We start from the raw sequence: 24,392 nt of genomic DNA, 5'->3' as shown, positions 1-24,392 counted from the left end.
GGATTTCGGAAAAATAGTATCCAACCAATGCTAATTCACTATTTTCGACAGTTAAGAGAAGGATGGAATTTTTATAACCGTTACCCACCTCGTATTAAATACTAATTATTTTGTTTTTCAAGTTTTAAGTGACCTCAACCTATTTTTATCAAATTTGTGAAATTATTAAAAAAAAAATCCCGATAAATAAAAATGTATATTTATATATATATTATTAGTAAGAAATCAATACACCTTTTCCTTAGTGGCTCACCTTGCGCGTTAGAAGGAGGGTTAAATAGGAAACAAAGTGTACAAGAGGAGCAAACAGGCTCAAAGGCCTACCAACCCAGAACAACGAGGCCCAAACAATTTGCTACCGACCCACAAAGCATAGTAGAAACAAATTCAAGCAGCAACAGCAAGACTTACAATTGTTCACGATCCGACTCACAACCTCTAGAGTTAATCCTAACCGTCCACATCAATTCAGAAAACACAACCAGCCAAATCTTCTACCGTTGGATAAAAGCACACGAATTGCCATTTTCAACCGTCCGATTCACTTTTACTCCCCACACCTGCATGCTGTATGTATCCATAAACCGTTGAGCGTTTCAAATTTTGCCGTGGTAGAGAAGAGAGAGAAAAGGCCAAGAGTTTTGATTTCTGTGGATTGAGAGGTAAAGTCTCTTTGAATCAAGAATTAGATTAGGGTTTCTATTTCTTGCTTCGATTGATTTCTATGTGATGAATTTTGTTTCTTGAGCTTCTTTTGAAATTCTAGAGTTAGGGTTTCGTTCTGATCTTGTATAAACTTTCCAAGGTAGCAAATTTGTCTGTTGTTTTTCGGTGGATAGTACTCGAATTGAAGTTAGGGTTTATGTTGTTTGATGGATCTGTTGAAATTTTCTCTCTTTATATAAGGTTTCAGTTTTATTCCATGATATATGTGAATATATTGATCATGATATATGTGAATATATTGATCGTTTGGTTCGTCTGATACAGAAATATAATTGAAGTTAGGGTTTTTATTTGTGATTGAATTGTTGTTCTGTGAAGATATGTGGCTAATTAGTTAGGTTTTTTCCGGATTGAAGTATAAATGGGTATGTTTTGGGTAATTTCTTGCTAATTATATGAATTTTACTCACATTTAGATGGCTCGTACCAAGCAAACTGCTCGTAAGTCAACTGGAGGAAAGGCTCCTAGGAAACAACTCGCCACAAAGGTCTGTATATGTGTGTATAAGCGTGTGTGCGTGTGTGTGTGTGTGTGTATATATATATTTGTTATAAGCGTTGGATCTGTGTTTGGTTTATATTTGTAATAAATTGGGTTGTTTCAGGCTGCTCGTAAGTCTGCCCCAACTACTGGAGGAGTTAAGAAGCCTCACAGATACCGTCCTGGTACTGTTGCCCTTCGGTAAGCCCATATGTGGAAGTGCTTTGGCTATAATGGCATGTTTTATTGTTTATGGGAAACTGAAGATAAATTTCAATTCCTTTATCCAAGAAAATGAAGATTTCTATTTTGTTTCCTTTGGAAAGTTTGTTGACTATAGTTGCATGTTAATTGTTCATTTGAATTTGAAGTTAAATTCCAATTCCTTTACCAGAAAAATAAAAAGCTATCTAATTTTTGTTTCTTTTGAGAGTGTTTTGTCTGTAATTGCTTGTTAAATCTGACATCATAATTGCTCATGCGAATTTGAAGATAAATTTCACTTTTCTTTTTCTTTTTCTTTTTTCATTATAAAAAAGGTTGTTTCTTTTGTAAGTGTTTTGGCTGTATTTGCATGTTAATTCGGTATCTGAATTCAAAGATTTCAATTTCCTTGTTGGAGAAAGAGAGATTTCTATTTTTCCCACCTTTTTTCTGTATCTGTTGTTTTGCTTAATTTTGATTTTGATATATATATGTGTTATGTTAATCAGTGAAATTCGCAAGTACCAGAAGAGTACTGAGCTGCTAATCAGGAAACTGCCATTCCAGAGGCTTGTTCGTGAAATTGCTCAGGACTTCAAGGTATGGCTTTTTATGTCAATCTTCCTGTTAAATGTAATTTCCTGTATTGTAAATTTGGTTGGGGTTTGTGGGTTTATGTCTGTCTTCTTGTTAAATGTAATGTTTGTTTCTGTATTGTAAATTTGGTTGGGGCTTGTGGGTTGTGATCTGTGCCTGATATGTATTTTTTGGTTGCAGACCGACCTGCGTTTCCAGAGCCATGCTGTGCTTGCATTGCAGGAGGCAGCTGAGGCATACCTTGTAGGTCTGTTTGAAGATACCAACCTGTGTGCTATCCATGCTAAGCGTGTTACCATCATGCCCAAGGACATTCAGTTGGCTAGGAGGATCAGGGGTGAGCGCGCTTAAATGTGGGGTGTCTGGAATGTGTTTTTGGTGGGTGTTTGTTCTTATTAGTTAAAAAGACTCTTGTGATATAGGACTAGCTCTGAAAACTAGACTAAATGGTGGTTCTGTTTTTGGTGGTGTGCAGTGTAATGGAGGAAGTGTTTGTTTTTGGGGAATGAAATACTACCTGGATTTATTACTATTTTTTCTTTTTCTGAAGCTATGTTTCCTTTGTCACACCATTGGTGTTGAACAATTTATATTTGAATTAATGTCTTAGGTTTGTTCAAACTGCTTCCCAACTCCTAAATCTTGGTTGGCTTGGGTTGCTAATTTGCTAATTTTTATATTTGAATTTATGTCTTAGGTTTGTATCCAACTTAATATTTTATTAAAGCTTTTATTTTGTTGCTAACTTCGGTTTCATGTAATAAATGTGATTATGCATGACGTATGATTCAAACTAATCAAATTCTTTTGTACAGTTATCATCTAAAAGTTTAAAATTTTCTATGTTTAGAACCGAACATCGTTAGGTCCCGAATTCTGTTTAGTTTTTTCATAGTTCGGAGGAATTTTTTATGGTTGGAACCCCCAAATAAAATTTTCTATGTTTAGTTTTTTCATAGTTCAGAGGAATTTTTTATGCTTGGAACTCCCAAATTGTTGATTTAAAATTAGAGTTTTATTATTTCTATTTTGAATTAGAGGAAATTTAATTTTAAATGTTTTGTAGTAAATTCCTCAAATGAAAAAACAGAGCCAAGGAATAAACAAATAGAAAAGGCCCATCATGCACAATCGAAAAACGTACCAGAATAAAAACCATGCCCTCAGCCCCGAGAATTTGTTCTATAGAAAATTTGATAATTTATTATTTCATAGGGTGATTATCATGGGGTGATTATCATGTTTTAAGTAATTGATTTGGGTAATCGATATTTGATTTGTCATGATTTGTTTTTATTAAGAAGGAAATTTTTGTGGTGTAAAATATACTTTTTTTGAAAAAATTATAATTTGGTTGCCAAATAAAAAGTACTTAATTATTTATAGGTCAAATAATTAATGCTCTCCTCTAAACTGTATAAATTAATTATGTGTTTTTAATGTTCTCTCTCCTTTTCCTTTTTTTTCTTTTTCGTTTTTGTTCTTCGGAAGTTAAAAAAGATGTACACTTAACACTTGTTTCTCTTTTCTCTTCCGATCTTTCCTCATCTTTCCCTTCTACCAAACATTTGAATTGAGAAAAAATGAGAATGGAAGGTTTTTCCATACGCTTGGCCCACACTATTTTTATTGAACCGGACTGTATTTTTGGCCCTTAAAAGTATGGGCTCAGCCCGCGTCTTCTGGAACTTTTTAGTAGGACTAGCCTGGTCTCTAATTGTTCTTTAGGTCTCGGTTGGGTTATTAACTTGTGTTTTTACTTTCTATTGTGTCCTAACATTTAAAAAGACAACTGGATTTATTGGGCTTTTCTTTCAAATTTTCACCATATTGTAAATAAAAACTATTTTTCCCTTTCAACTCTTAAATGGAACTTTAAAATAAAGAGCTATTTCCTTTTCTCCTTTTTTTTTTAATCATATATATATATATATATATATATATATATATATATATATATATATATATATTAGGTATTCTAAAATGTCCTTAATTGATAAAGTAAATTTTATTAAATGCTTATTCTTTAAAAAGTTGAACTTCAGATAATAATTATACCATCACACTTGTCAAGTTAGGCACAAATCACACTTATTAAGGCATTGCAAATTAGTCCAACCCACTAAGTTAGGCACAAATCATACTTATTAAACCATTGACATTTTCCAAGCACCAAACTACCAATGTCAACAAGTTCTGATGTAGACTTATTGTGCTGGATAAAATGACGAAAATGTATTTGATAAAAATTTAAATCGTATAAAATGAGAGTGAATGCAAAAAAGTGATACCCAATAAATAAATAAATAAATTGTGTGACTAAGTTGATCAGAACTCATAAGACCTCTCGAAAAAGAATATTAATAATACAATATATCATCAACTAATAACATCTTATTATAAACAAAACGAATTTACATGTGGGCAATGCCACATCATCAATAATTTAAGAGCATTAGAGTATTTTTACTATAAATATACCATAAATCAGTACTTTTGAAATCTCGCCAAAACACTGTTACATCTCGCCATGTGTTTGGGAACCTAAAATATATACTGAACCTAAATCAGTACTGAATTTTGAAATCTCGCTAATATATATATATATATATATATATATATATATATATATATATATATATATATATATATATATTGGTTGTAATTGCTTAAAGTGAAAATTATAGTTTTTGAAATCTTAAAAAAAAAAACAAAAAAAAAAAAAAAAAATTCAATGATATTTGTTAACATTATTATGTTTGGTAGCTCAAAATTGACAAAATAATAATAATAATAATAATTGAAATCATAGATTTTATGCTTTCAACACAATCACAACATAGAAATAATTCACTTATTCTATATCATAAACAAAAATTTATTGTTTAACAAATCAATCTTTTCCATATCTCCATAATTTCAATTTTTTTCCATACAAAGAAATAACTCATTTATTTTTTCCTTGATTATTAATTTATTTTTTCCACTAACAGTTTAAATCTTCTCTGAAATTGTCAATCTAGCAAACTAAACTTTTTTTCCAATTCCGACTTTCCAACATTCTAGAATGTCCAAACATGGTCTAAAATCTAAATCTAAATCTTCTCTCATCAATCTCTATGCTGCAAAGTGCCAAACAGTAGCTTCATTCTAGTGCAAACCCCGCCAACTTCGGACTTGTTCATAACCAGGAGGTAGCTCTCTCTGTCTCTCTCTCTCTCACACGCACACACACACACACACACACACTCTCTCTCTCTACAATTTCATCCTATATCTATATTTGAATGCTTTATGCTATTTTTGTATCATTTTTATCAGGAGGCAGGACTTATACAGAGCCAAATTCAACATGCTGCATTCCAAATCAAGGTACTCTCTCTCTCACACACACTCTCTCTCTCTCCAACATGTTCTATTCTCTGCTTTGTAGGGTTTTATTGGTTTACCACTTTTTCTGCTTAATCTCATTCATGGTTTTTCACACTTATTTTAGTGGATGATGTTTGGTTAATCCCTATAAGCCTAATATAACCAACAAAAACCCTAATATTACGTTATTTGGATTGAATTTGTGCTATTTTGGTGGTTTCTAGATCTGGGTATTTCGAATTTGGGCAAAAAAAACACACATCTCTTCTTTCTAGGACCATCTCTGCATCAAAAATTTGTAGAAGGGACACTCTGGTTTCACAAATTGACACCCAAGCTGTTAAACCTCTCCATAGAAAGCCCTCAAAGATCTCGAAATCGCCCGAGGTATCGTATTATTGATCCCATTTTCTATATTTTAAGTTCTGGTTTTGATGGATTTTGTGTGTGTTTGTGCTGTGTGTGTGTGTCGCGACAAATAACTCCCACAACGTTCTTGGGAAGACTTGAACTCTCTATCTTTCGTTTTTGAAAGAAGAGGAGATACCGTTAGGGCACAAGCCTTCCCACAATGTTCTTGGGGAGATTTAAAACCTCCATCTTTCGATTTTGAAAGAAGAGGAGATACGGTTTGGCCACAAGCCTTCCCATAACATTCTCGGGGAGATTTGAAACCTTATCTTTCATTTTTGAAAGAAGAGGAGATACCATTAGGCCACAAGGCCTTTGTGTTTTGAATGCAATGGATTTGATTGCACTAGATTTTGGTTTAATGTGATGATGGTGTTGTGTAATTTGATGCAGAATCAGATCGGAAGAGATTCTACAATGCAGATGCAAAGGGTTGATGTTGAGGAAGAGCTAAGGAGAACGAAGGAGCAATTGGGATTGGCAGAGGAAGGAAGAGACCGAGCACTCGATGAACTTCAAGGGATGAAGGTGTTGGCTCAAGAGGCCAACATGAGGCTAAGTGAGGCATTGTCTTCTCGAAAGGTGAGGGAGGTAACTTCGGAGCTTAATTCTGTGAAAGAATCGCTGTCTAATACAAAACAAGAATTGAAAATCAAAGAAACGAATTTAGAGTCCTTGAATCTTGAACTCGACAGGGCTAATAAACAGTTTGAGGTTAAATTGGCAGAGTGGGACTCGTCGTTAGATAGGGTGAATGAGGAATTGATTAATGTGAAACTCTCTGAGAGTCACGCCATGCGTTTATTGTCTGAAAGTAAGGAAAGGATTAAGGAACTCGAAGCTGAAATGGAGAGAAGAAAGCTATCGGAAGCCAAAATGCATGAGACAGTGGCCTCCCATACAAAACAGCTCAAGGAAAACAAAGTTGAACTCGAAGAATCCAAGATCGAAAATGTTTCTCTTTGTGAAAAGATGGAAAAGTTGAAGGTTTTGTCTAGGCAAAATAGTGGAGTTCTTGATGTATCTCAAAAGTATGACAACATTGATTCCATGAAAGAGGCGTTTGAAAGTCTCAAATCCGAACTCAAATTGGCAGAAGAGAAGCTGGCTTCTGCCCAAGAGGGTGAAAAAGTTGCCTTGTCGAAAGCCAAAAGCCTACTTGATGAGATGAACTCGCTTAAAAATGAACTGAAGTTGGCAATTGAGGCAGAAGAGAAGGGCAAGAAGGCCTTGGATGATCTCGCGTTAGCATTGAAAGAAGTCGCGACAGAATCCAACCGAACAAAGGAGAAACTAGGTGCAACTCGTGTGGAGCTAGAGCACGTAAAAGGGGAGGCAGAGCAATTGAAGACAATGGTGAGGAGTACTGAGGAAATGTATCAAAAGCTTTTGGACGAAACAAAGAAAGAAAGCGAGCTGAACAAAAACACGGTGGAGAGACTGAGATTAGAAGCAGAGGAGTCGCTTTTGGCATGGAATGACAAAGAAATGGGCTTTGTTAGTTGCATAAAAAGAGCTGAAGAAGAGAAGACTCATGCACAACAGGAGAACATTAGACTGACCGAGTCCCTAAAAGCATCCGAAAACATGACCAAGGCATCTAGGAAGGAAGTTCAAAAGATAAGGGATATACTGAAGCAGGCCATTAATGAAGCCAACATTGCCAAAGAAGCTGCTGGCATTGCTAGAGGCGAAAATTCGCAACTCAAGGATTATCTAGCCGACAAGAATCAGGCCTTGGATCTCCTAACTCAGGAAAACGAAAACCTTAGGATCAATGAGGCTGCAGCTCATGAAAGTATCAAGGAGTTGAAGCAATTGCTTTCTGCAGCATCAACAAAGGTGTCAAAGGCCAAGGACGAGGAGGAAGGATGGATATTCAAGTCCCCGAATTCAATGGCTAAGGAGCAGCAAGAGAACGAAAGAATCTACAAAACTATCAGTTTCGATCTTCACAATTTAAAACTCCAGAATAATCATGATGAAGATTCGGAATTGGAGATGGATTATGGTAACCCTGAAAAAGTTGAAGCACTCAAGGGTTCAATATTTGATACTGCAGATTCGCCGAAAATGGACCACAATACACGAAAATCATCAGGCCATCAGCGCAGAGGGTCTTCGTTCATGGATTATGGAGAAACAACAAATTCAGAAGATTTTGATCACCTAGATGGGACTCATTTTGATGATGCAGATGGTGATAAACACTCACAGAGGAAAAGGAAAGCACTGTTACGAAGATTCGGAGATCTTCTCGTGAGGAAAAGTATTCATAAAAAAGAACCACTATCCCTTGAATAAGCAGTGTTACCAAAATTTTCCTATATATAACTTCTCCGCATGCAGAGCTAAGACTTCGTATATTTGACTTTTCCAGCTCGTGCTCTTTTTTACAGTCTTTTAGTTAAAAGTAGAACTAGTTTTTTTTTAAACACCCTGTATGTTACTGTTGAGAAATTTCTCCTTTTAATTGAAGTGATGTACAGTTTATAACAAAAAATACTGGTATGAAATAGTTTTCAAGATTCTTAGTATGAAGAATGCGAAAAATATAAGAAAAATTGATCTAAAGTGTCATGTTAGGGGGTCAAAATTCATCATTTATCATAAATATATATATACAAAAACGCGCGCGCGCGCACACACATATATATATTCACTCTTAGCTTGCTTTAGTTTTTAGGGTGCATCTCTGTTTAAATCACAAGAAACTTGATGGTACAATGATTTAAACCAAACCAATAGAGGTCCAGGTCTGTGGCACAACTCCAACAAAAGTGACATTATATTCTCTAACAAGCAAGCAAGAGTTGCGCATATGTTGAAAGAAAAATACATATTCTCACTGTTAGCTTAGGTTCTAAGATAAAAAAAATATTCTCTGGAAGGTTAAAAGGGTCAAGTAGCTATTTTCACAACACATGACAAAAAATAGAGAATATGATTGAAAATCCCTCCTCTTTTTTTTCTTTTCTTTTTTTTCCTTTTTTTTTTTTTTGGGTAAATAATTCATACACGCACATGAGCCAATTGAACCTCGATCACATTGATTATGTAATGCACAATTTTTCATTGCTTATGCAACATTTTTAAAAAAAAAAATTTGAAAGTTCAAATATTCGCAAACATCCACAATATGCGTCTCACAAATTTTGAACTTTTAATTTTCTCTTCGGAAAGAAAATATCACGTATCAATGATCATTCTCACAGATCTTGAACTCTTAACTTTCTCTTTGCATAGAAAATATCATATATCAATGATCATTTTCTTTATATTTATCGACTACATAACCAACCAATTTGACGGGAAAATTAGTGATTAAAATAAGTTCTAACGAGTCTTTGTTGAACTTTGTTGCATTACTCGTTTTATAAACATGGATCATAACTGTGATCCTTGTTGATGCTTTTGTGGCACGTATGTACATAAATTCTCTCTTCTTTTTTTTTTCCTTGGTCTTGCTTAAAAAATTAATAATAGCCAATAGAAAGTGGTCACGGCAAGCCAACTTTAAAGGACCAAAAAGGTGTAAAAAGTGCACAAATTGGCTCATGCCTTGTATTTATGTTTATAGCTTTATTTAATATCAATCCTAAAAGAAAAGCTTATCAAATAGTTAAAATATAAAAACTCAAAAACAAATAAGAATAAATAAATTTGCAACATGAACTCAATTGGGGGAAAAAAAAAAAAGAAAAATAAAACAAACCCTTCTAATCCCAACTGCTCTGTGACAATAGCAAAAAATCCAAGATAAAAACTAACCATAGCAAAAATAGTATTGCCACAAAATAATAAACATATATCTTCAAGAGAGAAGATAATACAATCAAACACAACAAACTAACAAACAGTGATTTGCCTTCTAAAACTATAACAGTAAACCCGAGAAGCAGCTCTTGGATTTTAAAAAGCAAAATTATTACAAAACCTAACTAACAACCATTAATCCTAAACAAACTTCATTGTTCACCTTCAGGCTTGGGTGCTTCTTTGATCTGCTCCGCATTGTCATCCTGAATCAAAAACAAGCAACAGCAGATTCAAATATTAAAACTACCCCAGAGAGAGACAACACAATTGGTACACCACCATTTCTTTGAAAATCCCATTCAAGTGGAAACTTGCTCGAATTTCCACTTGAATTCGAAGTTGTTCCAATTTATTGATTGGCATTAACCCTATATCCCTGCCCCCGAGCAAAAAAATAAACACAATCACCTGCATGTCTGAAGTCCACAAAGTGAGATTATCGCGAAGAAGCTGCATTATCAATGTGCTGTCCTTGTAGGACTCCTCCCCTAAGGTATCCAACTCTGCAATCGCTTCATCAAAAGCCTTTGCATAACAGAAAAAAACATATAAAAAAAACAGTGAGAAACACATGAATCCAGAATAGCAAACATGAACCCATTGTAAGATTAAACACTAAAGCATTTTACATTTATGCAAATTGCAGGTATTTCCTACTGATTCTAAGGAATTGTAAGATTAAACAATATTCAACATATATGCATATTGCAGGTATTTCCTACTGATTCTAAGGAATTGTAAGATTAAACAACGAGACATTCTACACATATGCAAATTGCAGGTGTTTCCCACTGATTCTAAGAGAACCACTATGAACATCCTAGCATTTGCGATAACCCGAGATTAGGATAATAAACCCAGCCCAATTTTCTGAATGTGGTGGTAACAAGGCATTCTACATATATGCAAATTGCCAGTAAGAAATATATGAATCCAGTATATCAGACAGGAACTCTTTGTAAGGTTAAACAATAAGGCATTGCACAAATTATGCAATTGCGGGTATTTGCTACTGATTCTAAGAAAACCAATGTGAACATCCTAGCAACAGTGAGAACACGAGATTAGGATAATAAACCGAGCCCAATTTTCAGAATGTGTTAAGAAAATCTTAGGGGATGACCATACAAGATTCAGAGATCTCACCTGTTTTGCAAGATTACAAGCGCGATCAGGCGAATTCAAAATCTCGTAGTAGAACACGGAGAAGTTAAGAGCCAAGCCTAGACGGATTGGATGTGTTGGAGCTAGTTCTGCATTTGCAATATCCTGTGAAGACCACAATATATTTGATGTTAAATAATTAAAACAAATCTTAGTTCAACACTTTAATTACTGAATCTATGCAGAATTATTGTATTCCAAGTGTCCTGGCATAGAAAATAGTACAAACAAATAAAATTCACAAGCACACACACACAGATATACAATATTTTAATGTTGCAGAAAAACTTAAATCTGAGGGCATTTAACATCTAAATTTTTCATTTGCCAAATCAAACAAACAAAATATTAACCGATTGGTGATAATATATATACACATATATACATATATTTTTAAAATAACTAACAGTGGAATGGATATAAGCCCAAGACATCAATATCACAAATTCAACATTGCAATACATAATATAGCAATTGTATTTGGTTTCTGAGAGAGAGGGTGAAAATTAAAGGGAATAGAAGAATTTTTTGAGGCAAAGGTAGATTATGTTTACTTGACTTGATTTTCCTTTTTCTAATTTCTTCTTTTTGTGAGAATCTTTTCAGTTCCCCTCTGCGTTAAAAGCATGCAACTCAAAGTTTTAGTTTATGCTTACTTTTCCTATATTTTCTCAGCAACCAAACAGATAACACAGCTAAAATTCACTAAATCAAAACACTAACCTCAATGAAACTAATCCGAACTTACCTGAGCCGATTTATAAGCCGAGAGTGTATTCTCAGCTGCCTCCTTCCGTTCAGCTCCGGTCTTGAACTCAGCAAGGTACCGATGATAGTCACCTTTCATCTTCAGATAGAAAACCTTGGAGTCACCATTGGAAGCCGAAACGATGAGCTTCGAATCGAGCAATTTCAAAATGCCGTCACAGATCGACGAGAGCTCGGACTCGATCTTCGATCTGTAGTCTCGGATCGTCTTCACGTGGTCTTCGTTGCCTCGGCTCTCCTCCTTCTGCTCGATCGACGATACGATCCGCCAGGAGGCTCGGCGAGCGCCGATGATGTTCTTGTAGGCGACGGAGACGAGGTTGCGCTCCTCCACGGTGAGCTCGTCGCCGACACCGTCGACGGCGGCGACGACCTTCTCCATGAACTCAACCATCTCGTCGTAGCGCTCGGCTTGTTCGGCGAGTTTGGCCAGGTACACGTTCTCCTCGCGTGGGGAGGGAGAGGCGGATGCGGCCGCCATTGATGTGAGAGAGTTTTAGAGAGAGAAAGAAGGAATTTTAGAGAGAGAGAAAGAGAGGAGAAATCGGAAGATCCGGAGAGACGAAAAGAGCAATTATTGGACTCTCTCTGGTTCATTCATTCAATTTGATTTTTGGGCGAAAAGGTGGAGAGAGATGTTGAGAGTTGAGACCTATGGGTGCACCGTGGTTAGTGTTTTCAGTGAGCTATGGTTCACTTTTTCATTTAGGTTGCTTCGAAGTCTGAAATTCAGTTCGAATTCAAATCTTCTTGCCTCCGATCATTTGGACAAATTTGAAGGGTTAATATTTGATTGGATGAAAATAGTAGAAAAAGAAAAGAAATTGAATTTATTATTATTATTTAATAGTGGTTTAATTTTACCGACATCCTTCTAATTTGATCAAATATTATATTGAAACATTTTTTGAAAATTACTATCATTTAGATTCAATTTTATTTTTTTTTGTCATTAACACCATTAAAAACGTGCAAAAAGACAATTTTACTCTCATTTTTTTAATTCATTTTAAACAAAATATTAACAAATTTAAAAAGACAAAATTGCCCATTAGTTTCTCTCTAAAATATATGCATATACAGCTGTCCTTCAAACAAAGATGGCAAGCAGTAGCAAATCGGACGATAGTGGCGATGAGCAAACTACTCCGGTTAAGAATATCGACTACTCCAACGAAGACCAGCCACAATTCCGACAAGATTTTATCTGAAACAACCATTCCAACAGATAAACCCAAATCAATGTCGACACCGTCAGAACCATAGTCAACGGGGCCACTACCACCATCCCCAACCTGCACAGTCTGGTTTATATAAACTGTTACTGGGTTGAGATCACACATAGAAAAATATTTCCATTTATTCATCAAATTCCAAAATCTCTCTCTCAACCAACAACCACCACTGGGACCACCACCATCCCCACCCTACAACCAGCAGCAGCGCCGCCGCCACCATCCCTACTCCAAAACCACCACTACTATCATTCTTGTATCACACGTCTTTGTATTTAGGTATGTTTGTATACATATATAAATACACACACACACACCCAAATACAAAGCATTCTCAATTTCTCACCCCCACCTTGCAATCAATGACAATATAAATCTATAACTCATTCATACCCAGATTCTCTTTCTTTCTATACCATGGGAAGACGATGATCATCACCAAGGACCAGAAATTAGCTCACTCTCCCCTCATCCTGCAATCTAAGGATTCTAACCAGAACAATTCATTTGCCCCTCCTCGACTGACTCCACAACTACCAGACCCTCCTGCAACTCAATTTATATTTTTCCCCCAATTTTTGTCAAGAAATCCCTTCAAAATCTCAATTTCTCAAAATTTCGCTGACTCTATTTCTTCATCGATGGAGAAACAATTTCAAACGGCTACAATCTCTTCTCCAACGCCATCGCCATAATCGGACCTCAGGTATCAGATCCTTGACGGTGACGCCTTCAACTTCTTCTCTCCTCTCGATGATGTGCCTCTTCGTCTGATCTTCACAACCTCTCCTCTAGCCATAGTTATTGTCCTGAATTAAAGCATTTCCAAGAAAATGCAGGAAAAAAATAATTGATATATACATGTAATTGTGTCCATGTATGCGAATATTTACATACATATACAAAGAGTAAAGAAAATAGATTCAAAAAAATAAAAAACCAGAAAAAGAAAATGATATACAGGTAATTGTGTCTATATATGTGAATATTTACATATATATATATACAAACACACACACACACACGGTATAGAAAATAGATCAAAGAATTAACAATCTTTGCATGAAATAACTTGAAAATTATAAAATTTCCCTAAAACAAAAAAAGAATTCGACAATCAGATCTATAATCTTTAGATTGATGATATAGAAATATCAGATACAGTAATCAAATAGCTAAACAAATAGTTTTAAAAAAAGGATATTTTTCTTACTATAACCTTTTTTTTTATATATATTCATATAATATATGTATGTATGTATATATATACAATTGTACATTTATAAAGTATCTAGGGATGATTTAGTCTTTTAATCTATTTTTTTTAAGGTTAAATAGCTTTTGACAAAGTCAAAGGGAATTTAAGTCATTTTAAATGGTGTCAAAGCTCTGTATGTAACGGTTGGGGTGTGAGTGAAAGACGGAATAAACATTTGCAATATGAGTGGTAGTAATTTTCGAAAGATGTTTCAAGCTGATATTTGGTCAAACTTGAAGGGGTGTTAGTGAAATTAACCCTTTAACATTTTAAGAGTTTGAATTGTAAGAAAAGAAAAGTTTGTAAAATGATAAAGGCATATTTGGTATAGTTTTTAAGAAAACAATTATTTAAAAGTAAAATTTCAAAAACTTTAAATAAAAAGATAAAATGAAAATTTGTTTCAAAAAACTAAATGACCACATATTTTTTCATGTAAATTTAAAGTAGTGTTCTTACCAATTAGGTTATCTAGGAATAATATTCGGTATGTGTAATACCCCTCAGATCCGAGATACGGGTTGATTAGGCCTAGGCCCAAACCCGAGAGAATATCTAACACTTAATATTTAATGGGAACACAGAATACAAATTAAAAGAAAAAGAAATAAATAATAACTGGCTGAAATGAATTCTAATGAAAAATCCCCAAAAATATAATTATTAAAATCCAAACTCTAAAATCTCCAATTAATTAACAACTCGGGAATCCATCTGGTGGACCCCTAATAAAAATCCCAATTGTAAAATGAAATAACTGAAGTACGATCCAAAGCTAATAAGTAAGCAGTCCTACGTAGTCGGTGGAATAGAAGTCTGTATCTGCTCTGCACAACCAAGTTCTAACCCTGGAACTGACGAGCACCTGAAAAATAAAAGAGTGGGTCAGGCCCACGAACAAGTTCTAATCTAACTGCAATCCATACAGTGACCTGATACATACACCATAGATATCCTCACAATAGATATCTAGTCCATACGTATATATACATATCCACACTAAGGACATTCATTGGACTATAATAGGGGTCTCAACTTGAATAGAAGGCAACATGCGAAAATGCACCCAAAGGTGGGCATGAGTACCTAGACCTAATATGTAACGATCCACTCCACCACATGGTATGATATTGTCCGCTTTGGGCCTGAGCCCGCACGGTTTTGCTCTTGGGCTTCACCCCAAAAGGCCTCATACCAATTGGAGGTGACACACTTACATATAAGTACTTCACCTTTCCTCTACCCAGGCGATGTGGGACTGTGCACCCGTAGTGCACCCGTAGCTCGCCAGTGTGGTAGCCTGACAGTGTCTCTCGCACCCGCCCACGGCACACCCGCCCACAGGGTCATCACAATCCACCCCCCTTGGAGGCCCGACGTCCCCGTCGGCACACTTCCGGCTGGGTCAGGCTCTGATACCATTTGTAACGACCCACTCCACCATATGGTATGATATTGTCCGCTTTGGCAACTTGCGCGTGGGGGCGCGTGCAGCAAGTGAAGGTGCTTGGGGCGGCGCGTGAGGGCGCGTGGGGATGCGTGTGATGTTCCGGAAGGTTCCAGTGGGGTCCGGTAATGTTCCAGGATTGATTTCAAGCTGGTTAATTTTGAAATTAATCATTAGATGATGTATTTTAGATGTTTGAGGGTTGTCGGATGCTACTACGCTATTTAATTGCATCTATTTGGCGTGATTATAATTAATTAATAATTTGGTTGGATATATTTGTTATATATATGTTTGAGGGTGTACATATATATTTGATATATATATGTAACGTATGGATTAATTAATATATGATTATATATACACACACACACACACACACATATATATATATATATTATTTAAGAGTATCTGGATTGATTGATTACTAAATTAATGTTATGCGTGTAAGATGCATAAGATATCTACGTATGAATTAACTTCTTGTTACGTTTAAGGTTGGTACATGGTTGAATTGTACGCATGGATGAGTTGCCAAAGGCTTCAATATACTACCTTATTAAATATGAATAAATTTTCATATATGGGAAGCATGGTTGAGTTGCTAAGTAATGGTGTAAGTCAATATACTTAAGAAAGCATGGTTGAATTGCTAGTATATATAAATAGATATATTTATAAATGGCATGGTTGATTTGTCAGTGCATAATTAAACTGTTATGTGCTTAGATGACTAAACTTTCATCTAAGGTTAATGTTTGGCATAGTTAAACTGTTATGTGCTTAGATGACTAAACTTTCATTGACTGTTAGTATATTACACCACTAGGTGTTTAAGTAATTTACACAATTGTGAGCATGTTATTATAGATATTTACATATTAGATATCTTACATGGCAAATAGTGGAATAAGGGAAAATGAAAATTTGGGACAAATAATCGAAATTTCATTTCATGGATTCGTGAATTCCGAGGACGAAATTCCTTTTGTTAGGGGGGAAGAATGTGATACCCCTCGGATCTGAGACACGGGTTGATCAGGCCCAGGCCCAAACCCGAGGGAGTATCAAACAATTAATATTTTATAGCGAACACAGAATACAAAATGAATTAAGAAATGAAAGTTTAAAGCTGGAAAGAAACTAAAAGATAATCCTTAAATAATTAAATACTTAAATTTGATAAACCAAATATCCATAATTTGAACAACTCGGGAATCCATCTCTAGTGGACCCCTAATAAAAGTCTTACACTAAATGAAAGTAAAATAAAAGATAAAACCCAAATCCAAGATCTGGAAAGAACCCTACATCTTCGGTAGAATGGAAGATCGTCTCTGCTCAGCACGAACAAGCTCAAGCCTGGAACTGACGTACACCTGAAAAAAATAGGAGTGGGTCAGGCCCACGAACAAGTTCTAACCTACTACAATCCAAGCAGAGACTCGATACGCATGTACATACTAAATAGTTCAACAATAACTAATAATCCGTACATAAATATATCCACACTACTGGACTCTCGCTAGGCCATGAAGGGGGTCTCAACCTGGATAGAAGGCATCACACAATACGCACCTGAGTGGGTATGAGTACCTAAACCTAAACAGGGTATACCTCAACCTTCACAGTCAGCTACACATCCAACTGCATATACGCACCCTAACCGTCGACACTGAGACTCAAGCTCATGACACGGTAACATAAAAATATATCTAAACTCCGTTTCTATCCATCCACAAGAAATCCAGTAAGTCACTCGGCGTAGTCAACCGTACCGACTTATATATATAAGGGGGATTGTAGTTTATAATCCGTGCCCTTACTCCAAAATAGGTAGGACTTAGCAATTTGAGCTAATCCAAACCCAGTATGTCACCGTCCCATACCGGTACATACAATCCAATCCGTCCAATAGTTGATAAAGCATCGATAATTATAACAGCAATATCAACAATTCCATACTAAACATAAGAGAATGCATTAGCAACCATTCTTAAAAATACCAATAATTGATTCACATTGAAAATATAAATATCAATGTCAACTACTCCTTACTATGCATATTGACATAGATAACCAACCTGCTTATTTACATTCACAGTTGCCAAAATAATAACCATATAAATGTCAATACCCACAGTTCCAAACTAAACATGTTAGAAAAGATTAACAAACATGCTTAAATAAGCCAATTCAGAATCCATAATTTGATCATACAGGGCTTTATTTATAATGATGACCTATTCCCAGTTTCCATAGAATTAACAGAGCCTAAATAGATATTTTTTCCACTCACATCTATAGCATGCAGAATAAATATAAGTAATCTATTATACTTATAGTTTCCTGTCCAACAACTTGCCGCACTAACCGTTAAATTCAATCATCAACTAATTTTCAGTGAAATATAAATTTTTAGCATAGTTTCTATTTCCATGAACATATAATTCGAGTGGACAAGCTCTCACAGAAAATTTCTAATATAATTAAGAAATTAGAGACTCCAAATCTACACAGTCTACAAGACCTTCGTAATTAACTCCATGTAATCCTAATGATTAACGCTTTGTGTCCAATTTTATGTTAATCTGGTCTTTGCATATTTATGTTTACCCTAGACCACTCCTAAATCACCCATTACAGTATTCATTCACCAATAAACACATTAAAACAATCACTAGGAAGCCTAATCACTGAAAAAATTTTGGAAAAACAACCCACAGAATCAAAACTCACGCATAAACAACCTGGAGCCGGCTCCAGAATATTGGAGCCGCCTCCAATGGCCCTGGAGCCGGCTCCTAGACCATTGGAGCCGCCTCCAGTCCAAGGGGAGCCGGCTCCAATCCAATAGGAGCCGGCTCTCTCCCTCCTCTTCTTCGTGTTTTCCTCTCCGGTCGCCGTTTACGCCTCCGACACTTCACAGTAGAGGTTTACAGAGAGTTTCACTTAATCCTAGAAGATTCCAGTCCTTAACTCAGTCCTTATTATGCTACTAATATGGATTAAACCATGAATTAAATAAGACAGTTCAAGGTTAAACAGTTTACAAGTTTTAAACCAAAAATCAGTTTCAGTTACACTCTAAGCATGAAACAGATAACGTTTTTTTTTTTTTATTTTTAAACATGTAATTCATCCTGGAACCATTGAGTATGCAAAGAACACGAGTATAAGGGAGAGAGTAAGGTTAGAACTTGCCTTTTGAGATTTTTGTTAAAATCTCTACGTTGTCTTCTACAATCTCCGGCGACTCCCACTGCAACTACCTCTGTTCCTCGTTTCTAATTCCACAGACGTGTTTTGGTTGTATTATTCTGTTCCCTAAGCAGACTTATCTTATATATTTATAGGCAACCAAAACCCTAAGTCCAATTATACCTAAAGTCTGAAACGCGGCCCATAAACACAACCTATTTTATTTTAAACCCTGTCGGCTCATTAAATTAAACCTAGACAGAACTGAAACCCTAACCACACTTTTATACCTAGGCACAAATTAAAACATGTAATTACTAATTCAACAATAAAAATTCCAAGTTACTAATTCAATTAAAGAAACAATAAAAAATTCCAAGTTAACCGTAAAACAGAAAATAACATACGATTTAGCCAAATAAATAATTAAAACAATTAACTTAAATAAGCACAATAATTCAAATAATTAATTAAACCAAAGAAAACACATAAACTAACTAATTAATTCAAGTAACACAAATAAGTCAAGTAAATCAAATAACATATGAAAACATAATTCAAAACAATTAATGAATAAAAACCAATTAATGAACAGAAAACAATTAAACAAAATACCGAGACTATCCGTTTGAAAATTAGGGGTATTACATTCTTCCCCCCTAACAAAAGGAATTCCGTCCTCGGAATTCGCTCTTACCTTCTTCCAAAATTCCTGGAAACTGCGAGCGAATGACATCTTCCCGTTCCCAAGTAGACTCAGCCTCATTGTGATGACTCCACTGAACACGAACCAAAGGAATAACCTTATTACGAAGAATCTGATCCCGTCGGTCGACAATACGACACGGTGGCTCTAAATAAGTTACATCCGGTTGCAACTCAAGCTCCCCAACATCGATATGCTGATACCGATCCTCATCTCGCAGAAATTTCCGCAACATGGAAACATGAAACACGTTGTGAACGCGATCCAAAGTATCCGGAAGTGCCAACCGATAAGCGACAGCTCCAACGCGATCCGTAATCATGAATGGACCGACAAACCGCGGAGACAACTTCCCTTTCTTCCCAAAATGCATAACACCCTTCATAGGAGATACTTTAAGAAGAACCTGATCCCCAACTTGAAACTCCAAAGCACGAGTGCGACGATCAGCATAGCTCTTCTGCCTACTTTGGGCAGTACGCATCCGATCTCGAATAAGAGCAATCTTTTCAGAGGTATCCTTGATGAACTCAGGACCTAAGAATCGATTCTCTCCAACCTCCATCCAACAAACAGGTGATCGACACGGTCGACCGTATAACGCCTCAAAAGGTGCCATCCCAATAGTCTTCTGGAAACTATTGTTATAAGCAAACTCCACAAGTGGCAAATATTCCTCCCAGTGGCCCTTGAAATCCAGAACACACGACCGAAGCATATCTTCCATAATCTGATTCACCCTCTCAGTCTGTCCGTCAGTCTGAGGATGATAAGCAGTACTAAGGTGTAACTCCGTACCTAAAGCCTGCTGAAAACTCTTCCAAAATCCAGATACAAAGCTCGAATCCCTGTCCGATATAATAGACAATGGAATGCCATGTAGCTTCACAATCTCTGAAATGTAAAGCCTCGCCAACTGCTCCGAAGTGTAGTCAGTGCAAATAGGCAAGAAATGAGCTGACTAGGTCAACCTATCCACAACGACCCATATGGAATTATGCCCCTTGAAAGAATTTGGCAACCCTTCCACAAAATCCATAGATATGCTCTCCCATTTCCACTCCGGAATTGGTAGTGACTGTAGAGCTCCTGGCGGCCTCTGATGATCAATCTTAACCATCTGACAAGTACTACACTGAGAAACAAAAAGAGCAATGTCCCTCTTCATACCTGCCCACCAAAATTGCCGCTTCATATCTTGATACATCTTATCGCCTCCTGGATGAATAGAGAACTCAGAGTGATGAGTCTCAGTCATCACATCCTTCCTCAAATTATCAGCAGAAGGTACCACTAACCGTCCCTTGTACCTTAAACCTCCATCAGCCCCAACATGGTAGAATGGAACCTCTCCGGAAGCTATCTCTGTGACCTTGTCGACACATTGCTGATCAGTGAGTTGTGCTTGTAAAACCTTGCGAATGATGGAAGGTGTAACCACCATGCAAGCCATAAAAGCATCTGACAACTCATCTACATTCTTCAAAGCATTCCACTCAGTAGTGAATAGAGCAGAAAGACTACCAACGGGTCGGCGACTGAGTGCATCCGCCACCACATTCGCTTTCCCTGGATGGTACTGTATAGAGAAATGATAGTCTTTTACAAACTCCAACCATCTGCGCTGTCTCATATTCAGCTCCCGCTGAGTGAACAAGTACTGCAGACTCTTGTGATCACTGAATAATCTGAAAGACTCACCCAACAGATAATGCCTCCAAATACGCAAGGCAAAGACCACTGCTGCCAATTCCAAATCATGTGTCAGATAATTAAGTTCATGAGGCTTAAGTTTCCGAGATCCATAAGAAATTGGTCGCTCCTCCTGCATCAATACACATCCAAGACCCTGCAACGATGCATCCGTGTAAACAAGATACTCTATCCCGCTTTGCGGAGTAGCCAGAACCGGTGCAGAAGTCAACTTCCTTTTCAGCTCATCAAAAGCCCGCTGACAGTGCTCATCCCACACAAACTGTACACCCTTCTTGGTCAGATGAGTGAGTGGTCCTGCTATCTTGGAGAACCCCTGGATGAATCTCCTGTAATATCCTGCCAGACCGAGGAAACTCCGAATCTCTGTAGGTGATGTAGGCTGTCCCCACTCAACCACTGCCGACACCTTGGCCGGATCCACCGCTATCCCCTTTTCTGACACCACGTGACCCAGAAATTTCACCTCCCGCTGCCAAAATTCACACTTCTCGAACTTGGCATACAACTGGTGTTCACGAAGCGTCTGCAAGACTATGCGAAGATGTCTAGCATGATCGTCCTCCGACTGAGAATAGATCAAGATGTCATCAATAAAGACAATAACAAATTGATCCAAATAAGCCCGGAAGACTCTATTCATTAAGTCCATGAACACTGCAGGTGCATTAGTCGTCCCAAACGGCATAACACGAAACTCATAAGAACCATATCTCGTGAGAAACGCTGTCTTAGGAACATCCTGCTCCCTAACTCTCAGCTGATGATACCCAGAACGCAGATCAATCTTGGAGAAGTATGTGGCTCCCCTTAACTGATCAAACAAGTCATCAATCCTGGGCAAAGGATACTTGTTACGAATCGTAACCTTGTTCAACTCCCTGTAATCTATACATAGACGAAGCGAACCATCCTTCTTCTTCACAAACAGAACTGGTGCTCCCCAAGGTGATGTACTCCTACGAATAAAACCCTGGCTGAGTAACTGCTGAATCTGATCCCTCAGCTCTCTCATCTTTACCGGTGCCATCCTATAGGGTGCCCTAGCAATAGGCGCAGTGCCTGGAGCTAAGTCTATCACAAAATCGATCTCGCGACTAGGTGGCAACCCTGGAATCTCCTGAAATACATCCGGAAAATCCTGTACAATTGGTATGTTATCCAATGACACAGTAATCCCCTCATCCTTTTCCTCCTCCACATGGAACAAATAGGTGCTACCGCCTCCTTTAGAACGTGGCATAGCTACTACGTACATATCCTGACCAGGTATGGTAAAAATAATAGATCTATCAAAACAATCAACTTGGGCATGGTAGTGAGACAACCAATCCATCCCAAGTATCACGTCATAAGTGTGCATGTCCAGGACCAATAGATTGGTTAGAAATCTGAGTCTGCCAATATCTAGTGTCACAGGCCCATCACTCTCATGTATAATAGCTGTATCACCCAATGGTGTAGAAATACCCTGAGGTCTAGTGCATACCCTCGTCCTCATCCCAGATAAAGCAACAAAAGTCCTAGCTACAAATGAGTGTGTAGCACCCGTATCAAATAAAATACGTCCATATAAACCATGAATAGGAAACTTACCCTCAATAGTCTGAGGTGCCTGAACATCCTGTGGCTTGGGGTTATACACCCTGCCATAATGCAACTGCTGTGGCGCCTGTCCCTGAGTCTGCGGCGGTGCCGGTAAAGCCAGATGTGTCTGTCCCTGAATCCGTGGAACCTGTGGAGCTGGTAGAGGCACTGGCGCCCTCTGTCCCTGCTGCACATACTGTCCATGTCCCTGTCCCTGTCCTGCTTTAGGACACTGCCTGGTGGTATGACCATACTCTCCACAAGTATAACAACTACCCTGGAAAGTACCAAATGGCCTCCTCTGTCGGTTAGCCTGTGGCTGACCCTGTCCTGCCTGTGGTCCCCCATTCTGTTGCCTCTGAATAGGTGCCCCATTCCGATGAGCATCTGAACCACCCTTGTGCTTCTTCCAAGGCTGTTGCCCTTGGAACTTGCCTTTGTCATTCTGCCGGTGACCATTGCCATTCCCCTTTTCAGCTGACTGATTAGTAGAGTCTTTATCTCCTCGCTTCTCACCACGAGCCTGTCTGATGTCCACAGTCAACTGATACTGTTGTAGAGCAGCGTCTACCACCTGAGCATAGGTAGTATAGGCTGGACTACCTGTAATAGCTCTCTTGATAGACCACATCAGTCCCTTGACAAAACTGTTGCGCTTCTTTTCCTCTGTATCCACCTCCTCCGGTGCAAAGAGAGACAAGCGTGTGAACTGCTGCTCATACTCCGCCACTGTCATGTTTCCCTGCTGCAGACTTAGAAACTCGGTCTTCATAGCTGCCCTGACTGCATAGGGAAAATATTTCTCATCAAAGCGAGCACTGAACTCATCATAAGACAATGTCATCCTCTCATCTGAGGTGGTAACTGACTCCCACCACTGTAGTGCATCCCCAACTAACTTGAAAGTAGCAAGCATCTGCTTCTGAACCTCCGTGCACTGAACCAAACGAAGATGACGCTCAATGTCCTGCTTCCACTGGTGAGCTGCTCTCGCATCGGTTGAGCCTGAGAACACAGGTGGACTCCCCTTTGTGAAAGCGCTCCTAGCCTTTCCCCAAGAATCCGTCTGAACCACTGGTGCTGGTACAGGTGCCTGCTGAACCTGTGGTTTGTTCCGGAGTGCAGCTGTTACCCCAGCCTCTATAGCCCGAGCAACGAGGTCATTTAGGTGAGGAGGAATCTCTGGATCTCTGTCCCGACCCTGAGTCTGTTGAACTTCCTCCTGCTCCTCCTGAAACCCTGGCATTTGCTGCTCTTCTTCCATTTGCTGACGCTGTAGGAGATATTGTTGCCTACGTGCCGCTCTCCTTTCCTTCCTAGTTCCTTGCATGTTCTGTCCATTTCTAGCGTTAACCATCTGTTAACACGAAAAGACAGACATCAGTACTATTTCTATACGAACCATAAGGAATACAATGAATCCTAACTTAAGCTCTATTCAAGAGAACGCTACGCGGAAGACTTAATATGACAACATCCTAGAGACACTTGAACCTGGAGTGCTCTGATACCAACTGTGATACCCCTCGGATCTGAGACACGGGTTGATCAGGCCCAGGCCCAAACCCGAGGGAGTATCAAACAATTAATATTTTATAGCGAACACAGAATACAAAATGAATTAAGAAATGAAAGTTTAAAGCTGGAAAGAAACTAAAAGATAATCCTTAAATAATTAAATACTTAAATTTGATAAACCAAAT

General features: G+C 37.6%; 3 protein-coding genes and 1 long non-coding RNA gene across 4 annotated transcripts; 3 read left to right on the top strand and 1 right to left on the bottom strand.

Moving 5' to 3' along the window:
• Positions 1–524: 524 nt before the first annotated feature.
• Positions 525–2,753, top strand: LOC132267172 (histone H3.3). Its single transcript, XM_059768251.1, has 5 exons — positions 525–662; positions 1,143–1,214; positions 1,332–1,408; positions 1,921–2,011; positions 2,189–2,753. Exons 2-5 carry the CDS (start codon positions 1,143–1,145, stop codon positions 2,357–2,359), a joined length of 411 nt encoding a protein of 136 aa, XP_059624234.1. The 5' UTR covers positions 525–662; the 3' UTR covers positions 2,360–2,753.
• Positions 2,754–5,137: 2,384 nt separating this feature from the next.
• On the top strand, positions 5,138–5,761 carry LOC132267668 (uncharacterized). Its single transcript, XR_009469044.1, has 3 exons — positions 5,138–5,202; positions 5,330–5,380; positions 5,605–5,761. It is a non-coding gene; the product is annotated as an uncharacterized LOC132267668 (long non-coding RNA).
• A 428-nt stretch (positions 5,762–6,189) lies between these two features.
• LOC132267667 (putative WEB family protein At1g65010, chloroplastic) lies at positions 6,190–8,226 on the top strand. The gene has a single exon (XM_059768795.1). It carries the CDS (start codon positions 6,209–6,211, stop codon positions 8,093–8,095), a length of 1,887 nt encoding a protein of 628 aa, XP_059624778.1. The 5' UTR covers positions 6,190–6,208; the 3' UTR covers positions 8,096–8,226.
• Positions 8,227–9,534: 1,308 nt separating this feature from the next.
• Positions 9,535–12,291, bottom strand: LOC132267171 (14-3-3-like protein). Its single transcript, XM_059768250.1, has 4 exons — positions 11,523–12,291; positions 10,757–10,879; positions 10,019–10,135; positions 9,535–9,813 (listed from the first exon to the last, which is right to left on the bottom strand). The coding sequence occupies exons 1-4, from the start codon at positions 12,021–12,023 to the stop codon at positions 9,760–9,762; spliced, it is 795 nt and encodes a 264-aa protein (XP_059624233.1). The 5' UTR covers positions 12,024–12,291; the 3' UTR covers positions 9,535–9,759.
• Between the last annotated feature and the right edge of the window lie 12,101 nt (positions 12,292–24,392).

Source organism: Cornus florida, unplaced genomic scaffold (assembly GCF_030987335.1).
Source record: "Cornus florida cultivar Cherokee Brave unplaced genomic scaffold, ASM3098733v1 CherokeeBrave_3.0.0_Hap2_Chr07, whole genome shotgun sequence".
Taxonomy (NCBI): Eukaryota; Viridiplantae; Streptophyta; class Magnoliopsida; order Cornales; family Cornaceae; genus Cornus; species Cornus florida.
The sequence above is the reverse complement of the archived record's forward strand: the minus strand, read 5'-3'. Positions and strand labels throughout refer to the sequence as shown.

Excerpts from the sequence above, each read along its gene's own strand:
- LOC132267172 (XM_059768251.1), top strand. The coding sequence starts at position 1,143 with ATGGCTCGTACCAAGCAAACTGCTCGTAAGTCAACTGGAGGAAAGGCT. Across the intron at positions 1,215-1,331 it reads GGAAACAACTCGCCACAAAG|GCTGCTCGTAAGTCTGCCCC; the intron begins GTCTGTATATGT and ends GGGTTGTTTCAG. Across the intron at positions 2,012-2,188 it reads AAATTGCTCAGGACTTCAAG|ACCGACCTGCGTTTCCAGAG; the intron begins GTATGGCTTTTT and ends TTTTGGTTGCAG.
- LOC132267667 (XM_059768795.1), top strand. The coding sequence starts at position 6,209 with ATGCAGATGCAAAGGGTTGATGTTGAGGAAGAGCTAAGGAGAACGAAG.
- LOC132267171 (XM_059768250.1), bottom strand. The coding sequence starts at position 12,023 with ATGGCGGCCGCATCCGCCTCTCCCTCCCCACGCGAGGAGAACGTGTAC. Across the intron at positions 10,880-11,522 it reads CGGCTTATAAATCGGCTCAG|GATATTGCAAATGCAGAACT; the intron begins GTAAGTTCGGAT and ends TGGTCTTCACAG. Across the intron at positions 10,136-10,756 it reads CTTGTAATCTTGCAAAACAG|GCTTTTGATGAAGCGATTGC; the intron begins GTGAGATCTCTG and ends TGTTATGCAAAG.